The sequence below is a fragment of the Pistacia vera genome, unplaced genomic scaffold (genome assembly GCF_008641045.1).
Source record: "Pistacia vera cultivar Batoury unplaced genomic scaffold, PisVer_v2 Contig22, whole genome shotgun sequence".
Taxonomy (NCBI): domain Eukaryota; kingdom Viridiplantae; phylum Streptophyta; class Magnoliopsida; order Sapindales; family Anacardiaceae; genus Pistacia; species Pistacia vera.
Window position 1 is genome coordinate 1,054,782 of NW_022196024.1, and position 20,520 is coordinate 1,075,301.

Below are 20,520 nucleotides of genomic sequence, written 5' to 3' on the forward strand. Positions count from 1 at the left end.
GGACATGTCACAGTGGTTCCATGAGCGTCATACAGAGTCAGATAATTTTACCACAACCCTTGTTTTGTCAGCTGAAAAAATATTGCGAGAACGTATGGAAATGTCAAATGCACTATTTACCTATCGTCTCAATGCTCAAGAGTTCACCGTGTGCAACTATGGTCCGGATGCTCTAGTTAACATTTTTAGTAAAACTTGCAGCTGTAAAGTGCTTGACATTCAACGTTTACCTTGTCCTTGTGCACTTGCAGTACTGAAACTCCAACAGAAGCCAGATTTTGGTTCAAGAATTTACATGGAACTTTGCTTCCCTCTCTATATGGCAAACCACTACATGTTGGCTTATTCAGAAACGATATATCTTGTTCCTCTAGAAGAGTAGTGGGTGGTACCGCCAGAGTTGGTTGACATTATCATTCATTGTAATAACTCTCTCCTTTCTTTTCTGTTCTCTTCTTTTCTATTCTTTCTTGCTTTTCTATTCTTTCTCTTCTTTCTTTTCTATTCTTGTTTGTCAATCAGACTCGGTTGAGGCATGAATTCGGAACCCTGGCTATGTGAGTAGGTACAGTCCTCATCCACATGCACTTCTAACGGATTATACAAATTCTTCTTTCTTATTCTGTGAGACAGGGATGAAAAAGTCATGGTAATGGGACTAAAACCCTCTTATCTCCCAATTGGCTTCATTTACGTTCACCTTTCATTAATGAAGAATTTATTTATTCATTTTCTGAATAACAAACGACGAATAGATTCTTAAAATACGCATGGTTTGGTTTCAACTTTTAATTAGATGTCAAATTTTTGTGCAGTCTTATTACTTCATTTTTATGACAACCACAAATGATTCCCGGCCACAATAATGATAATGAAAACTTGCACAAGATGAACCCTATACCTATAGTATAGCAAGAACGAAAATTTTCAACACATAACTTCTGATACCGACCAACGATCACGATTACATGATAATATGCTCTCATATACTCAACTTAAAACAAGCTCCAATGTAGGTTCATCTTTTGGTTTCCATGTGAGGCAAGTCTTAACTGTCTCAAGGTGCTAAATAAATACTAAACCATCCATGCATTCTTGGGCATTGTTTTAAAACCCAGCCTGGCCGGCCTGGCCCGGCCGGTTCAACCGAGACCCGAAAGCTTCAACGGGTCAACTTTATATTTTTCCTATCACCCAAAACTCTAGGATTCGGGAGGATGATCAACGAACAATTGACGGCCGAAATGTTAGAGCTTTTGAATATAAATTGCCGGTGACTGCAATGGTAGTAACAGAGTTGATTTCCGGTGAGTAAATCAACCGAAAATCGAACAAAACTGGCAACAGCAACAATGAGATTTTTCTGACGATTAACGAGGCTAAAAGGCGTGGGGTGAGATGGGTTTTAGGCGAGAGGAAAAGGGGAGTAATTCCTTGGTGATGGGGAGGGTTTTCGACGCTGGCATCGATGAGATCTGGCTAGATACCGACGCCGACGAGTTACATTTTATTACCTAACAAAGTTAGCCACACCCATATTCCACAAGATCCCAGGTTTTCTGAGAGTCTTGCCAGCCAGAGCAAGCCAACCGGAGGGTTTGTATGGAGCAATTTTTATATAAAATGGCTATAAAAAGAAGAGATAGATCAACACGAAACATAATTTAAGTTACCTAACATAAGTAATTAATTCTTACAGCCGGTAAAAGTGAGAAAGCTTAAATATTTAACAAGGTAGTTGTGTGAAATTTGTCAACAGCTCTATAATACCAGATCAATACATAATCTCCAAGGAAACTGTAATTTAAATCGGGCAAAACCTCAAAGCAGCTTCCAGCTCCTTCTCATCATCACAATTGTATCCCAATGTATAAGCTCGAGCTGGCATACATACATCGAAATGAGATGTATAGCATATTTACCAAAAAAAAAAGGACGCTAAATCAAGGAAAAAAAACTATAAGATAACAAGGTAGGAGTAACTTTACTACCAAATCGGCCAGATCCCATGAAAGGCTCTGCTTCATCTGCCACACCACCTTGTTTCCTAAAATTTGACAGAAAATTTAGGGGATAAATCAGAGAAAATTACAGGATAAAAAACAACACTAATCTAACCTACGTAATGGATGATCATTAAATTGGGTCCTATAGTGTTTGCAGTAGATGCATGATGACAAATGATATAAAGCCGAAAGAGTTTTTTTTTTTTTTTTTTTTTTTTTTCCTCCTCTTTGATGGCCAGGCAGAAGTGCATGTTTAGCATGTTGCACATAAATTTATTTAGAGGAGAACCTGAACCAAGGAGGAAAACCATCATATTGGGCATCAAGACAAGAATAAGCATGTCTTCTCACTGTTCTTATAAATTTCCAAAAGCAGCTCTCTATACATGCACGTACATCTTCACACAACTTGGAAAAACCAACATTCCCCATTTAAATTATGCCCCTAAAAAAGTGTAGCACCAATATGGATTTTTGCTCTATTTACAGGTCAGAGAAAGCCCATATATTCAGGCTTTGTTTATCCAGAATGTTATGTGCCCAGAGAACTTCAGAAAAAGGTATTATCCATAGGTAAATTACGAGTCCTGAGCAACAGTGTAGGAGCCAGATTAACTAATTAAAATTTAGTTCACACAGTGAACTTATCCCCATTTAGTCTTTCATGGTTCAAAATTCTAGCAAACAAATGAAGATGCAGAAAACTTATACTCACAGAATCTGACTCTGTTTCAGCTTGTGACATCAAATTTTCAAAACAGCGCCCAGAAATTTTACAGACCATAAGCAAATCGTTGGGGTCCAAAATGACCTCTCTGCATGTATCATCACAGACTGGAGCAAAGGGAAGGCAAAATGACACATTAAAATCCCAAAAGTAAGTAGTAAGCATTATCAGCATGCAGATGAAAACGGTCGTGCTGTTAACAGAGTGTTTCCTACCATGAACATAGCCAGTCTTCTCACAGACAAATACATTGCCAATTTGGTGGTAACTACACGTTTCTCCAGAACAAGCATGGTCAGTAATCATGTTATCAGTCAGGCCCCGACTGCTTTTCCAGATAGAAACTTGATCACCAACTGTCTTGTCAAGAATTATCCTGTCATCCTTCACCTTCACATCACAATAAAAAGCAAAATAAGGCCTGAACATAAACTGCAATAAGAGAATATCACATGTGAACTCAAGCAATAATGTGCCAGAAACAAATTCTCTGGGAATTTGTGTTTTCATAAAAGCACACAACTTACGGTACCAAAAGAGGTGATATAAAAATCTCTTTACTTTTTTCTTCCTTAATAATAAATGCAAATTATTTTTTGATAACCAATGTCATTATTATTCTCTATGTTTTTCATTATCAACTTAATTTGAACTTATTTTGATGAGAAAGAATGTTGATGCTCAAGCCATTAGTCTACATGTTACCTGTGAAGGAAGAGGTGCTTGACTTCTCTTTGACATTGCATTTGCATATAGTACTCCTTAAACTCAGCTGAGCAATTCTAACAAATTCAACCATATCTTCTCATCTCGCTGCAACATGAAGAATTGTTTGCTCAAAGACTAATGTCTACACAGCTTTAACAATTTTTTAATCTTCAATGAAGAATTCAATGTGGTATAGACCAGCCAGATCTTGAAAAAAAAAATCCAACTTCCAAACACACTTAGAAATGTAAGTCAAGGAAATTAAGCCCAAAAACTATAGATGTTCCCTTTTAGTAAAAATGGTTAGGATGCAACAACAATAACAAAGTTTAGACCTCAACTCTTACCATTAAGAAAAATAAAGGAATAATTTATAGGACTTCCATAAAAATCACATTTCCCTAATAGTAAGAGCACTTCATAAGTTAAAAAATGGCACATTTCTTCTTATATGCAGACACCAATATGAAAATGTTTGCCCTTATAAATTTTATGCAAATAACCAATCTTGAAGTGCAATGATTCATAATCCTTATGCTAATTACAACAGAATAATAAAAATAGAGTAAATAAAAAGAAAAGAAACCTGAATGTAAAGCTTTTTCCAAGCACAAACTCGCAAACTCTTATAGGCGGCAACAGACCCCATCTCATACAGTACTGCCCAAACAAAAACAAAATAAGCACGGATTTAATCGTGACCACATCTTAACTTTACATACAAAGCATGAATACGCAGAAATCAACTGAAACTCACAGGCGACGCCCCAGACACTCATCAGAAGCAGCATAATTAAGGAATCTACAAACCAGTGAAACGGATACAAGGTCCTGCATAAGAAAAAAACCAACTTTACATTCTAAAGATAAAAAAGACAACGTCTGAAAAATGATCAAAATCAACCTCAATTTTTGATATATACAACCTCAGAAGAGAGAAATTTGAGTATGTGGGGAAATAGTTCGGGAGGAATCTTGCTCAAAATTCCACTCGCAATTCTCGCGGATCTGCACCTGAACTGAGCTTGAAACTCCTCTACACAGCAATTTCTTCTTCTTTGGCTCTTCTTCATCCTCCTCAATTTCTCTCTTTCTATTTTACAAACAAAGCATTAATATGGTATAAGAGAAAACGATATTGTTATGCTAAAACGAGTAGAACCTCGGTATCGGCGTCGGCACGTAGGCTTCACAGAGGACTTCAGATTCGAGAAACTCGCTAAGGACGCGTCTTCATCGTCTGACAACGTCATGGATGGAGATCGGAGACGGAGGAAACCAGAACTGATCGGACGATGCTGGTGGTGGTGGCCGGAATTTTAGTTATTTATTTAATTTTTATTTTGGGAGGTGAAAACCAAACAGAACCCTTGCATGATCATACGAGGATAAGCTAACAGAGATAGATGGACGGTCTAGATGACACGCCATTCCCTAATGGGCTACCCGTACTCTACGGAAAACTTTACTAACTCCACGAGCCCAATATTCAAGGTTATCTGGTAATTTAAGTGTAAAAACTAAAACCGACAAGTAGTCTACACACATATATTATTAAGAGATCTGTCGTTCCACTTCTAAATATCTTGGCTTACCAATGAGATTATATAATTATATTGAAATTTCGATAGCTTTGATATCACAGAAATTCTTTGTAGAAAATGCAATGGTCTCTGTTCTTGTGAATCATTCAAGATTCCCTTTTTCTGCAATTTCACAAATATTGTAACATTTATATAAACAAATCAAGTTAAAACAGATGTCTTGCATCTAGTCTTCTTCCCTTGGTAAGCATTTCTTCTTCTTTTAATGGTGCTGGTTATCAATCCTGGTTTGAAGCATACATGCATATAAACACTCATATATCAAACTTAAAGCAGAAAGAAGCACAATATGAAAATGAATCTAACAATTCATAACAGTTTAGAAAAATAATCGTTCAAATTACATCATCTACCATGGTGAAAATCAGATGTCTTGACACATCTATTTGAAACCTTTTCCGTATAACATCGAATGAACATGGGTTTCTGGCCTTGTGCTAAATCTACGATTTAAGTTTAAGGGTTCAAAGTCTAAACTAAGAGGTACATCAAAACCAAACCACAACCCAGATAAACTGATTTGAAAAGAACAGCATCAGGAAGATTTCACAAAATGCTGGGATAGCAATTTGGCAATCTCCAGGAAGCCAACGGTGTCTCTTCCGTTGAAAATACTCTTCCATTTCTCATCACAACGAATCTCCCTCTTATTGCAGGATTCTACAAAACATCAGAGCATATGTCATGTACAGCATTCTACAAAACATTACAAATGACAAAACAAAATGGTAGGCATGCTAGTTTCCTAATTTCATGATTGTGTAAAAACTGCGTTCTTTTTTCTATAAATTTGATTATAATAGATTGTTAGATCCTAAAATATCACACACAATCGGTCAAAACATGGGAGAGTCAACTTCAACAATAACATTAACTCAAAACACTTGTTTTATCCACAATTGTTGGTTAGCAAAGAAAAGAAATATTAGGACCATAACCATAGAAGGGGAAGTTAAATATAATGATAGATTCCCCACTTATTTGGTAAACCATGGTCTGGGCCCTAGGCACAAACATAAATTAAAAGGATCCCCTCTAAAGTTAATATAGGTTTAAATCCTATATGTCTTGCTACAGTCTTGAGAAATATAACTGACCAAAGTTAATGTTCAGGGGAAATTTTAAAAACAAGAAGGACAAGGTATGAATCCCTCTTCATTGTTAATTTTATATTTCAATATAAATTAGCACTTATTATTTGCCTTAAGATAGTTGTGGAATGAAGAACAACTATAAAACATGCACATTCGATAGATGATTAAATAACCTCACCAAGGATTTTTAGTTCCCACACGGAAAAGAAAGACAAACTATGATCATTAGAACTTTAGCTATATATTATACTCTACATGGTGTTCTGACTATAACCAAGCATTAAATAAAAGAAAAAAATCTTTCTTAAAAAAAACAAAAAAAACATTACAAGTACTAGCCTTATCATTGGGGAACACATTATTAAGCAACCGGCTCCATTGACCAAATTTATTATTCTTTACTTTTGAACTAAGCATGAGTTTTTACTCTTCAGCTTTAGATCTCTAAATCACCATAAAAAAAAAGTTCATATATTTTCTCAAGAATCCTGCTTTTTAACATTCCAAAAAAGAGTTCCTTATTTATTCAACAAACTTCAGTGGACGAAACTCAACTTGGTTATTATAACATGCTAAACAAGCGAAACAGCAAATGATGTAGCAATGTATGTTCAAAATATTTGATAAAGGCGAAAATTAGGAAGCACTGGAGGTTGTGGGAGTTTGACATGTTGCCAGACTTCTTGACAACATCAGCGCGAGAAGCTTCGTTGGGCCCAATAAACCTTCCTAGTTGTGGAGATACAGAAAACGGTTTCATAATCCCCTTTTTGGGTTCTCCGGGCCAACAGTGCTGCTGACGAAGATGACTTGGCTGCTGCTGTTGAAGATGACTGGCGCTGCCATCAGTGCCCTGCATCCTCAAATACCCTGTTGCACATTGTGTTGCTGCATTTCACTCTCCTCTTTTGCCTGCAAATACCTCACTGACTCCACTAAAACCCTAGAACTGGGAAAGACAAAAGGCAAGGGTTTTGTTTCACAAATGACAAATGACTCTACAATAAAGCCATATATACCCCGCAAGTTAGAAAATTTGAGCTGAAAAAGACTTTCTTACCTTCGCACCATTCAGGCGTGCTGCATTTTCAACATATTTTTCATCGACCAAGGTTAATTAAACATAATTAATGGTTAATTAGGATTAATTAAGTACTGTGTAATCTTTTAAAAATTATATATATCTCCAAAAAGCCAAAATTCTTGCAAACAACACCAAACACATTCTCTTCTTCCTCTTGCCATTAACGCACCTCCTGCTATTGATGTTTCTTCTAAGCTTCATCACATCTTCGTCTACAACTTTCTTCCTCTGCCATTAACACTTTTTTCTTCTCTTTCATTAACATCTATTCGCCAAAGATCGTCTCCTTCTCATCCTAACATTTCGTTCAGGTATGTATATCTCCTCTTTACATTTTAAATTTCGATTTACAAAGTTTAATGATGGATTAGGTTTAGGTTATGATTTTGATTTAGTTGTTTATTAGGTTGTGGATTGTGTTTGATATAATGCAAGTTCAAATGAGTGAATTTTGTTAAATATTTTCTGCATGTGGGTAGCTGGGGGTGGTAGCACCGATTGTAAGTGGAGATGACTGAAAATGTGTTTTAGATCTGATGGATCACTTAAGTAATCTTGTGAATCGCTAAGCGATCTGATATATCTAGTATAAGGCAGCAGATGGCAGATCACTTAAGTGATCAAGTATATGACATAAGATCGCTTAAATGATCAGACTTATTTATACCAGATCGCTTAAACAATACACACATCGGGTTAAGTGACTTTGAAGTGGCTTTTTAAAATCGTTACCCTTGAATATACGAGGTGCATTTTGCATGGCCTTATTTTGATCAGTGATAATTCCATTAGGAGCAACATCCATGCATTCAAGCCAAGAACGAAATAGCTATACAAATGTCTCAGTGTCCTCATAAGAAATTAACCCACAACCTAACAACATCGAATGTCCATGATGATCAACCCCCACAAAAGCAGCAAATGGCATATCATACTTGTTCGTCAGATACATTGTGTCGAAGGTGACAACATCATCGAACTCTTTATATGTAGCCCTACATCTAGCATCAACCCATAGCACATTCTGTAATCGACTCTCTTCATCTACATCAATCATGTACCAGAAATTTGAATTTTCCTTTTGCATTTTCATAAAATACTTGAGTATTGCCGAAGCATCTCCAACTCCAAGTCGTAGCTTTCTCACTTTTTCAATGTAGTTCCTATAATCTTTTTGTAGAAACATCAAATTCTCTACACCTCATGCCTCAACTAAACATGACTGAAAATTTTTACACGATCTAATCCCAACCACATCATTAACTTCAAGTCGCCTTTTCACATAAGGTTGTATCGTTCGGTTAACCTTGAAATATCTTCTTTTTGTCAGACTTGTAAGATCATGGTTATGTTCAAGTACAACTGATTTAATTTCCCATTTGCATTCACCATTCAAAGCTGCACTAATCTGACTCTTACAATCTGTTTTGGCAACATGTTGTTTTTTCAAGGTATTTTTGGACTAACATCTCTCCTTCCCAAAACAAGAACATGCCACTATCACATATCTCATCTCTCCATCATCACCTTTCTTTGACGTACGTATCATTGTTTCAAATCCCATTTTGTTACCATACCGCTTGTAATACTTCACTAGACTATCAACTGAATCAAACACCATTCCAATATGAGGCTCCACTTCTTCCTCTGCACATCCCATATCTTTTAATTCATCACGTTCATTCTCCTGATCATTTAATAGTTTTATAATAAACAAAATTAGAGTGTACTAATACAACACATCAAAATAAACAATACGATACAATAACTTTAAAATCTTGTTAACGAAAAAGTTAAGGTTTCGAGCACAATTTACCTCAACATCATTGAAATGAAGCAAACTGGATTCTTCCATATTCTGTAATTTAATGCAAAACCAATACTAGTGTTCGCGTTCACGAATCTGATTCATAACAATCACCAACAAATATTCTCTATCAGTTTTTTTCTATTATAACATATATTCAATCCAAAATAGAATACAAAACTAAATAAATGCATAACTAAAATAAAAACTGGTTAACAATCTCAACAAATCTTTCTAATCTGAACAAATTTTAATCTTCTTATCTCCCTTTCCACTGTAAAAAATTGTTTGATGAAAAATTTATAGCTTTCGTTCTTGTCACGGGAGCTAGAAAATGAGGAAGAAACGGCTGTTGAGGAAGAAATGGCTGAGGAATGTAGACGCAACGTAGACGCAAAAAACAGACGACAACGATGAAGCAGAAGGTGGCGATAGGTATAAAATGAAGTTTTCTTTCTCTCGAAGAATTTTGGCACTGGTTTTTGGAGAAGCGTATTGGAGAAGCTAATGTTATTCGCAAATAAAAAAAATTAATTAAAAAAACATTTCATTATATTATGGACGGTCGTCCATATTATGTGGACGACCGTCCTTTAGAAAAGGGACGGTCGTCCATACCTAATGGACGAGTGTCCATTCCTTACGAACACCCATCCAACCGTAAGGGACACCCATCCACAATTTATGGACGGGCGTCCAAAGTTTTAATTTAATTTTTTAAAACAACATAATGGACATGCGTCAATTCCTTACGGACGCCCATCCAAAATGAAGGGACGACCGTCCATAACTGATGAACGGTCGTCCCTAAATGTTTTTTAATTTTTTAAAAAGAATTGTTAATGGATGGGCGTCCATTAACATATGAATGCCCGTCCAATATTTAGGGACAGTCGTCCATAACCTATGAACGGTCGTCCCTAATTTTTATAAAAAAAAAAATTATTCCATTTTACTGATGGACGGGCTTCCTTTAAATGGAGACGCCTGTACATAGTAAATGGACCCCCATCCATATAATATGGACGGGAGTCCATGTAAGTGAACAGCCGTCCATATTTGATGAACGACCGTTCACTAGAACAAAATTTAATAACGTGCAATGTGTGTGGTGTGAGTCACAAGACACGTAGGCCGGTACAACATTTCTGTGCAAAAATCCCGGTGTCTGTAGCATTATTGTTATATATAATGGGATAATAGGGTTCCAGGTGTAGGTTTAAAGCGTAAATGAAGGGTCTGAAGATGCAGAGTGGCGCCGACGAGGACGCGTGCAAGTTGGCCTCAAGTAGAGCTATTCCTTGGTTTATTTGTTCAGCAGGGCCTTGTCCGAGACTTCCGATCAGAAAGTTTACTATGCTTAGATTGAAATTAATGTAAAATGGTAAAATCATCCTATGTGTATCTTCCCTTTGCATTCTTTATGACAGGGATGAAAAAGTCATGGTAATGGAAGTATAAGCCTCTTATCTCCCAATTGGCTTCATTTACATTCACCTTTCATTAATGAAGATTTTATTTATTCATTTTCTGAAAAACAAACCGACGAATGGATTCTTAAAATACGCATGGTTTGGTTTCCAACTTTTAATTAGATGTCAAATTTTTGTGCAGTCTTATTACTTCATTTTTATGACAACCCACAAATGATTCCCGGCCACAATAATGATAATGAAAACTTGCACAAGATGAACCCTATACCTATAGTATAGCTCAAGAACGAAAATCTTTTGCAACAACAAAACTTCTGATACCGACCAACGATCACGATTACATGATAATATGCTCTCATATACTCAACTTAAAAACAAGACTCCAATGCTAGGTTCATCTTTTGGTTTCCATGTGAGGCAAGTCTTAACTGTTTCTCAAGGTGCTAAATAAATACTAAACCCATCCATGCATTCTTGGGCATTGTTTTAAAACCCAGCCTGGCCCGGCCTGGCCCGGCCGGTTCAACCGAGACCCGAAAGCTTCAACGGGTCAACTTTATATTTTTCCTATTCACCCAAAACTCTAGGATTCGGGAGGATGATCAACGAACAATTGACGGCCGAAATGTTAGAGCTTTTGAATATAAATTGCCGGTGACTGCAATGGTAGTAACAGAGTTGATTTCCGGTGAGTAAATCAACCGAAAATCGAACAAAACTGGCAACAGCAACAATGAGATTTTTCTGACGATTAACGAGGCTAACAGGCGTGGGGTGAGATGGGTTTTAGGCGAGAGGAAAAGGGGAGTAATTCCTTGGTGATGGGGAGGGTTTTCGACGCTGGCATCGATGAGATCTGGCCTAGAATACCGACGCCGACGAGTTACATTTTATTTACCTAACAAAGTTAGCCACATCCCATATTCCACAAGATCCCAGGTTTTCTGAGAGTCTTGCCAGCTCAGAGCAAGCCAACCGGAGGGTTTGTATGGGAGCAATTTTTATATAAAATGGCTATAAAAAGAAGAGATAGATCAACACGAAACATAATTTAAGTTACCTAACACTAAGTAATTAATTCTTACAGCCGGTAAAAGTGAGAAAGCTTAAATATTTAACAAGGTAGTTGTGTGAAATTTGTCAACAGCTCTATAATACCAGATCAATACATACATCTCCAAGGAAACTGTAATTTAAATCGGGCAAAACCTCAAAGCAGCTTCCAGCTCCTTCTCATCATCACAATTGTATCCCAATGTATAAGCTCGAGCTGGCATACATACATCAGAAAATGAGATGTATAGCAATATTTACCAAAAAAAAAAGGACGCTAAATCAAGGAAAAAAACTATAAGATAACAAGGTAGGAGTAACTTCTACTACCAAATCGGCCAGATCCCATGAAAGGCTCTGCTTCATCTGCCACACCACCTTGTTCCTAAAATTTGACAGAAAATTTAGGGGAATAAATCAGAGAAAATTACAGGATAAAAAACAACACTAATCTAACCTACGTAATGGATGATCATTAAATTGGGTCCTATAAGTGTTTGCAGTAGATGCATGATGACATAAATGCTATAAAGCCGAAAGAGTATTTTTTTTTTTTTTTTCCTCCTCTTTTGATGGCCAGGCAGAAGTGCATGTTTAGCATGTTGCACATAAATTTATTTAGAGGAGAGACTGAACCAAGGAGGAAAACCATCATATTGGGCATTCAAGACAAGAATAAGCATGTCTTCTCACTGTTCTTATAAATTTCCAAAAGCAGCTCTCTATACATGCACGTACATCTTCACACAACTTGGAAAAACCAACATTCCCCATTCAAATTATGCCCCTAAAAAAGTGTAGCACCAATATGGATTTTTGCTCTATTTACAGGTCAGAGAAAGCCCATATATTCAGGCTTTGTTTATCCCAGAATGTTATGTGCCCAGAGAACTTCAGAAAAAGGTATTATCCATAGGTAAATTACGAGTCCTGAGCAACAGTGTAGGAGCCAGATTAACTAATTAAAATTTAGTTCACACAGTGAACTTATCCCCATTTAGTCTTTCATGGTTCAAAATTCTAGCAAACAAATGAAGATGCAGAAAACTTATACTCACAGAATCTGACTCTGTTTCAGCTTGTGACATCAAATTTTCAAAACAGCGCCCAGAAATTTTACAGACCATAAGCAAATCGTTGGGGTCCAAAATGACCTCTCTGCATGTATCATCACAGACTGGAGCAAAGGGAAGACAAAATTGAAACATTAAAATCTCCAAAAGTAAGTAGTAAGCATTATCATGCATGCAGATGAAAACGGTCGATGCTGTTAACAGAGTGTTTCCTACCATGAACATAGCCAGTCTTCTCACAGACAAATACATTGCCAATTTGGTGGTAACTACACGTTTCTCCAGAACAAGCATGGTCAGTAATCATGTTATCAGTCAGGCCCCGACTGCTTTTCCAGATAGAAACTTGATCACCAACTGTCTTGTCAAGAATTATCCTGTCATCCTTCACCTTCACATCACAATAAAAAGCAAATAAGGCCTGAACATAAACTGCAATAAGAGAATATCACATGTGAACTCAAGCAAATAATGTGCCAGAAACAAATTCTCTGGGAATTTGTGTTTTCATAAAAGCACACAACTTACGGTACCAAAAGAGGTGATATAAAAATCTCTTTACTTTTTTCTTCCTTAATAATTACTATGCAAATTATTTTTTGATAACCAATGTCATTATTATTCTCTATGTTTTTCATTATCAACTTAATTTTGATGAGAAAGAATGTTGATGCTCAAGCCATAGTATCACATGTTACCTGTGAAGGAAGAGGTGCTTGACTTCTCTTTGCTACTTGCATTTGCATATAGTACTCCTTAAACTCAGCTGAGCAATTTCTAACAAATTCAACCATATCTTCCTCATCTCGCTGCAACATGAAGAATTGTTTGCTCAAAGACTAATGTCTACACAGCTTTAACAATTTTTTAATCTTCAATGAAGAATTCAATGTGGTATAGACCAGCCAAGAATATCTTGAAAAAAAAAAATCCAACTTCCAAACACACTTAGAAATGTAATGTCAAGGAAATCTAAGCCCAAAACTATAGATGTTCCCTTTTAGTAAAACTGGTTAGGATGTAACCACAATAACAAAGTTTAGAGCTCAACTCTTACCATTAAGAAAAATAAAGGAATAATTTATAGTACTTCCATAAAAATCACATTTCCCTACTAGTAAGAGCACTTCATAAGTTTAAAAAATGGCACATTTCTTCTTATATGCAGACACCAATATGAACATGTTTGCCCTTATAAACTTTTATGCAAATAACCAATCTTGAAGTGCAATGATTCATAATCCTTATGCTAACTTACAACAGAATAATAAAAATAGAGTAAAATAAAAAAGAAAAGAAACCTGAATGTAAAGCTTTTTCCAAGCACAAACTCGCAAACTCTTATTAGGCGGCAACAGACCCCATCTCATACAGTATCTGCCCAAACAAAAACAAAAATAAGCACGGATTTAATCATGACCACATCTTCACTTTACATACAAAGCATGAATACGCAGAAAATCAACTGAAACTCACAGGCGACGCCACAGAGACTCATCAGAAGCAGCATAATTAAGGAATCTACAAACCAGTGAACACGATACAAGGTCCTGCCATAAGAAAAAAACACAACTTTTACATTCTAAAGATAAAAAAGACAACGTTCTGAAAAATGATCAAAATCAACATCCAATTTTTTGATATATACAACCTCAGAAGAGAGAAATTTGAGTATGTGGGGAAATAGTTCGGGAGGAATCTTGCTCAAAATTCCACTCGCAATTCTCGCCGGATCTGCACCTGAACCTGAGCTTGAACCTTCCTCTACACGCAATTTCTTCTTCTTTGGCTCTTCTTCATCCTCCTTCAATTTCCTCTCTTTCTATTTTACAGACAAAGCATTAATATGGTATAAGAGAAAACGATATTGTTATTGCTAAAACGAGTAGAACCTCGGTATCGGCGTCGGCATCGTAGGCTTCAGAGAGGACTTCAGATTCGAGAAACTCAGCTAAGGACGCGTCTTCATCGTCTGACAACGTCATGAATGGAAGATCGGAGACGGAGACAACCAGAATCTGATCGGACGATGCTGGTGGTGGTGGCCGGAATTTTAGTTATTTATTTAAATTTTTATTTTGGGAGGTGAAAACCAAACAAAACCCTTCCATGATCATACGAGGATAAGCTAACAGAGATAGATGGACGGTCTAGATGACACGCCACTTCCCTAATGGGCCTACCCGTACTCTACGGAAAACTTTACTGACTTTCCAACTCCACCAGCCCACAGGTTATCTGGTAATTTAAATGTAAAAACTAAAACCGACAAGTAGTCTACACCATATATTATTAACAGATCTGTCGTTCCAGTTCTAAATATCTTGGCTTACCAATGAGATTACATAATTATAATTGAAATTTCGATAGCTTTGTAGAAAATGCAATGGTCTCTGTTCTTGTGAATCATTCAAGATTCCCCTTTTTCTGCAATTTCACAAATATTAGTAACATTTATATAAACAAATCAAGTTAAAACAGATGTCTTGCATCTAGTCTTCTTCCCTTGGGTAAGCATTTTTTTTCTTCTTTTAATGGTGCTGGTTATCAATCCTGGTTTGAAGCATACATGCATATATAAACACCATTTTATATCAAACTTAAAGCAGAAAGAAGCACAATATGAAAATGAATCTAACAATTCATAACCAGTTTAGAAACTAATCGTTCAAATTACATCCATCTTCACTGTAACCAAACCCAAGATACTACCATAGTGAAAATCAGATGTCTTGACACATCTATTTGAAACCTTTTCCGTATCACATCTCAATAGCTGAATGAACATGGATTTCTGGCCTTGTGCTAAATCTACGATTTAAGGGTTCATAAGTCTAAACTACAGGGTACATCCAAAACCAAACCACAACCCAGATAAACTGATTTGAAAGAACAGCATCAGGCAGATTTCACAAAATGCTGGGATAGCAATTTGGCAATCTCCAGGAAGCCAACGGTGTCTCTTCCGTTGAAAATACTCTTCAACTTCTCATCACAACGAATCTCCCTCTTATTTGCAGGATTCTACAAAACATCAGAGCATAATGTCATGTACAGTATTCTACAAAACATTACAAATGACAAAACAAAAATGGTAGGCATGCTAGTTTCCTAATTTCATGATTGTGTGAAAACTGCGTTCTTTTTTCATATAAATTTTGATTATAATAGATTGTTAGATCCTAAAATATCACACTCAATCGGTCAAAACATGGGAGAGTCAACTTCAACAATAACATTAACTCAAACCACTTGTTTTATCCACAACTGTTGGTTAGCAAAGAAAAGAAATATTAGGACCATAACCATAGAAGGGGAAGTTAAAATATAATCATAGATTCCCCAACTTATTTGGTTAAACCATGGTCTGGGCCCCAGGCACAAACATAAATTAAAAGGATCCCCTCTAAAGTTAATATAAGGTTTAAATCCTATATGTCTTGCTACAGTCTTGAGAAATATAACTGACCAAAGTTAATGTTCAGGGGAAATTTTAAAAACAAGAAGGACAAGGTATGAATCCCTCTTCATTGTTAATTTCATATTTCAATATATAATTAGCACTTTATTATTTGCCTTAAGATAGTTGTGGAAAGAAGAACAACTATAAAACATGCACATTCGATAGACTGATTAAATAACCTCACCAAGGATTTTTAGATTCCCACCACGGGAAAAGAAAGACAACTATGATCATTAAGAACTATTAGCTATATACTCTACATGGTGTTCTGACTATAACCAAGCATTAAATAAAAGAAAAAATCTTTCTTAAAAAAAATAAAAAAACATTGCAAGTACTAGCCTAATCATTGAGGGAAACCAATTATTAAGCAACCCGGCTCCATTGACCATAAATTTTATTATTCTTTTACTTTTGAACTAAGCATTGAGTTTTTACTCTTCAGCTTTAGATCTCTAAATCACCATAAAAAAAAAAGTTCATATACTTTCTCAAGAATCCTGCTTTTTAACATTCCAAAAAAGAGTTCCTTTATTTATTCAACAAACTTCAGTGGACGAAAACTCAACTTGGTTATTATATAACATGCTAAACAAGCGAAACAGCAAATGATGTAGCAATGTATGATCAAAATATTTGATAAAGGCGAAAACTTAGGAAGCACCTGGAGGTTGTGGAGTTTGACATGTTGCCAGACTTTCTTGACAACATCAACACGAGAAGCTTCGTTGGCTCCAATAAACCTTCCTAGTTGTGGAGATACAGAAACCGGTTTCATAATCCCCTTTTTGGGTTTCTCCGAGCCAACAGCTGCTGCTGACGGAGATGACTTGGCTGCTGCTGACGGAGATGACTTGGCTGCTGCTGACGGAGATGACTTGGCTGCTGCTGATGAAGATGACTTGGCTGCTGCCATCAGTGCCCTGCATCCTCCAAATACCCTGTTGCACATTGTTGTTGCTGCCATTTCACTCTCTTCTTTTGCCTGCAAATACCTCACTGACTCCACTAAAAACCCTAGAACTGGGAAAGACAAAAGGCAAGGGTTTTGTTTCACAAATGACAAATGACTCTACATAAAGCTATATATACCCCGCAAGTTTGAAAATTTTGCGCTAAAAGACTTTCTTACCCTTCGCACCATTCAGGCGTGCTGCATTATCAGCATAATTAAACATAATTAACTACTAATTATGTTTAATTATCCTTAATCAATAATAAGACTATTTACTTAATACTTTAAAACTACATAATCTTTTAAAAATTATGTAGTTTTAAAGTAAGTAATTTTTAAAAATTATAATATATCTCAAAAAACCTAAAATTCTTGCAAACAAACCCAAATATCTTCTTCTTCTTCCTCCTGCCATTAATGCACCTCCCCTCGTTGTTGTTCTTCTAAGCTTCGTCTACATCTTCTTCTTCCTCCGCCATTAACATTTTCTTCTTCCTTTGCCATTAACTTCTTCTCCGCCAAAGATCTGCCTCCTCCCCATCCTGACACTTCGTCCAGGTATGTGTATCTCCTCTTTGCATTTTAAATTTCGATTTACAAAGATATAATGGTGGATTGGGTTTAGATTATGATTTTGATTTAGTTGTTTAGGTTGTTGGATTGTGTTTGATATAATGCAAGTTCAAATGAGTGAATTTTGTTGAATATTTTCTTGCATTGTGGGCAGTTGAGGATGGTAGCACTGATTGTAAGTGGAGATGACTGAAAATGTATTCTAGATCTGATGGATCGCTTAAGCAATCTTGTGTATCGCTTAAGCAATCTGATATATCTAGTATAATGCAGCAGATGGCAGATCACTTAAGTGATCAAGTATATGACATAAGATCGCTTAAATGATCAAGCTTATTTATACTAGATCGCTTAAGTAATACACCACATTGCTTAAGTGACTTTGAAGATGCTTTTTAAAATCTGTTAACCCTTAATATATCGGTTAATAATTTTTGTTTTCTTGCATTATAGGTACTTGGCTATTATTAGACATGGGACAAATGGTTTTGGGTGTTGAATATTTTGGTGAGTGGGTGGAGGAAGAAAGTTGTTGGAAGTGGATTGGGAAGAGCGAACAAGTTAAAGCAGTTGCTGTGAGTACAGAAGTTAGTTTTGATGAGTTGTTTGAAGAAATCATTAGAAGAGGTGGGTTAAGTTGTCACGTAGTGATATAGTTGTGAAGTATGTTTTAACCAAAGCTCTTGCAAATTTTAAGATACCCCCTATTGTATTAATGTCTGATGAAGATGTGAAGTTATTTATGCTTGATGTGGGCGATAATGGTTCGAGGCCGATTTTAACGGTTTCGATTGTGGATAAAGCTTTGGAAGTTGGTTCAAGAGTAAGCGATGATTTGGGTGGGGAGAATGTTGGTTTTAATTTTAACTACAAGGGCATTGATTTCTTTGATGAAAAATCAAGATTAAGCGGTGATTTGGGTGGTGAGGGGGACATTGTAGAAGAGGCTGGTCATGTGAGACAAAATGAAAATGTTGAGCGAGGAGGACCCCATACATGTTCCCGCAGATGCAATGATTTCTATAAATACAGATTTTGCAGAAGGTATAGTTTTTGAGGAAGAGAACAATATGGTCGTTTATATAGGTTCAGAGGTGGCAATTGCGGGTAGTAGTGAATCACCTCGCGTTTTTACTAATGGATCAGACTTGTGCATAGGTTATTTATTTGACAGCAAGGAAGAAGTAGTGAGGAAGCTAAAACATGTTGCCGTGAGAGGTAATTTTGAGTTCATTACCAAAAAGTTTAATTCATCAGTAGTGACAGTTGCATGTCATGACTGAAAGTGCAAGTGGCAGGTTTATTGTAAAGGTTGGCGGAGTCCGAAAAATTTATTGTTAGCACATATACTCGTGAGCACATATGTGGGTTGGGACATATTTCAGGCGAGCATTCGACAAACCTCTGTTGATATTATTGGACAATTTGTCAAAAGTCAATTTGTTGAAGGGAAAGGTCTATCTTCTAAGGACATTCAGAGACTTGTGCTCACAGAGTTGGGAAGCGATGTTAGTTACTAGAAATGCTAGAAAGGGAGACAACATGCACCAGATTTTGTGAAAGGCAGCCAGAGCATAGGTACACAGTATTAGAAGCGTACCATTCTATGCTTGAGTTGACAAACCAAGGTAGCAAGACGGCTTTGAAGTGGGACAACAATATAAGGTTTAAATATTTTTTTGTTGCTTACGGTGCTGCTAAGGGGTTTTGTAAACACGAGAAAGGTATTGGCTGTTGATGGTTGCTTTTTGATGGGAAAGTATGAAAGTACTTGTTGGTGGCCACTGCACAGGAAAGTGAGAATCACACATATCCCGTTGCATGGTGTGTGGTTGACTCTGAGAACGACAAGTCTTGGAATTGGTTTTTCCAGCAATTACTTACAATATTGCCTGACAGTGACAAGTTGTGCATAATATCCTATAGACACAACTCTATAAAGAAGGAGATTGCCACTATTTACCCTTAAGCACATCACGAATTCTATATGAGACTCCTTGGCGAGAACATAAAACAAAAGTTTAAGTGTCTTGGCCTCTTTCAGACATACTATGACAGGGTAACAAAAGCTTATTAAGTTGATGAGTTTGAGGAGCACTTTCGGCAAATCCGAATAAAGGATGATAGAATTGCTAAGTATCTTGAGCATGATGTTGGTTTCGAGCGATAGAGTATAACTTACTTTCTAGAAGAAGGTTCGATGTCATGACCATGAATATAGCCGAGTCCATAAATTTGAAGTTGTTAATAGAAAGAGAGTTTCCAATTGTTGCCATTTTTTATGCAATCCAGAGGACATTGTCACGATGGTTCCATGAGTGTCATACAGAGTCAGATAATTTTACCACAACCCTTGTTCCGTCAACTGAAAAATTATTGCGAGAACGTATGGAACTGTCAAATGCACTATTTACCTATCGTCTCAATGCTCAAGAGTTCACCGTCTGTAGCTATGATCCGGATGCCCTAGTTAACTTTCTTAGTAAAACTTGCAGCTGTGAAGTGTTTAACATTCAACGTTTACCTTGTCCTCGTGCACTAGCAGCACTGAAACACTAACAGAAGCCGGATTTTGGTTTAAGAATTTGCATGGAAATTTGCTTCCCTCTCTATATGGCAAACCACTACATGTTTGTTTATTCAGAAACGATATATCATGTTCCCCCAGAAGACATTATCATTCATCTGCCATTCAAGAAGACAGAAAAGGGGAGAAAAATAGTTAAGTGTATTCCATCAGTCTGTGAGGTTCCCCGGATGATGAATAAGTGCTCAATTTACAAGCAACCTGGCCATAAGAGAAGCAGTTGCTAGAATCAATCACATGCAGATCTAGGAAATTAGGTTCAAATCGAATAGAAGCAAGAAAGCAAGCAATCTGCAGATAAGATCAGATCGCTTAAGCGACTGAAGATAGCTTAAGCGATCTACTCTTATCTG

The 20,520-nt window shown here is 36.6% G+C and overlaps 2 protein-coding genes and 1 pseudogene across 2 annotated transcripts; all 3 read right to left on the reverse strand.

Moving 5' to 3' along the window:
- Positions 1-1,679: 1,679 nt before the first annotated feature.
- LOC116130399 lies at positions 1,680-4,694 on the reverse strand (annotated as a pseudogene).
- Positions 4,695-11,499: 6,805 nt separating this feature from the next.
- LOC116130349 (F-box protein SKIP31-like) lies at positions 11,500-14,574 on the reverse strand. The gene is made up of 9 exons (XM_031416098.1): positions 14,482-14,574; positions 14,241-14,411; positions 14,066-14,139; positions 13,891-13,966; positions 13,288-13,398; positions 12,806-12,980; positions 12,575-12,693; positions 11,847-11,901; positions 11,500-11,733 (listed from the first exon to the last, which is right to left on the reverse strand). Exons 1-9 carry the CDS (start codon positions 14,572-14,574, stop codon positions 11,657-11,659), a joined length of 951 nt encoding a protein of 316 aa, XP_031271958.1. The 3' UTR covers positions 11,500-11,656.
- An 838-nt stretch (positions 14,575-15,412) lies between these two features.
- On the reverse strand, positions 15,413-17,099 carry LOC116130351 (protein TRI1-like). The gene is made up of 3 exons (XM_031416100.1): positions 16,945-17,099; positions 16,717-16,896; positions 15,413-15,613 (listed from the first exon to the last, which is right to left on the reverse strand). The coding sequence occupies exons 1-3, from the start codon at positions 17,017-17,019 to the stop codon at positions 15,488-15,490; spliced, it is 381 nt and encodes a 126-aa protein (XP_031271960.1). The 5' UTR covers positions 17,020-17,099; the 3' UTR covers positions 15,413-15,487.
- Between the last annotated feature and the right edge of the window lie 3,421 nt (positions 17,100-20,520).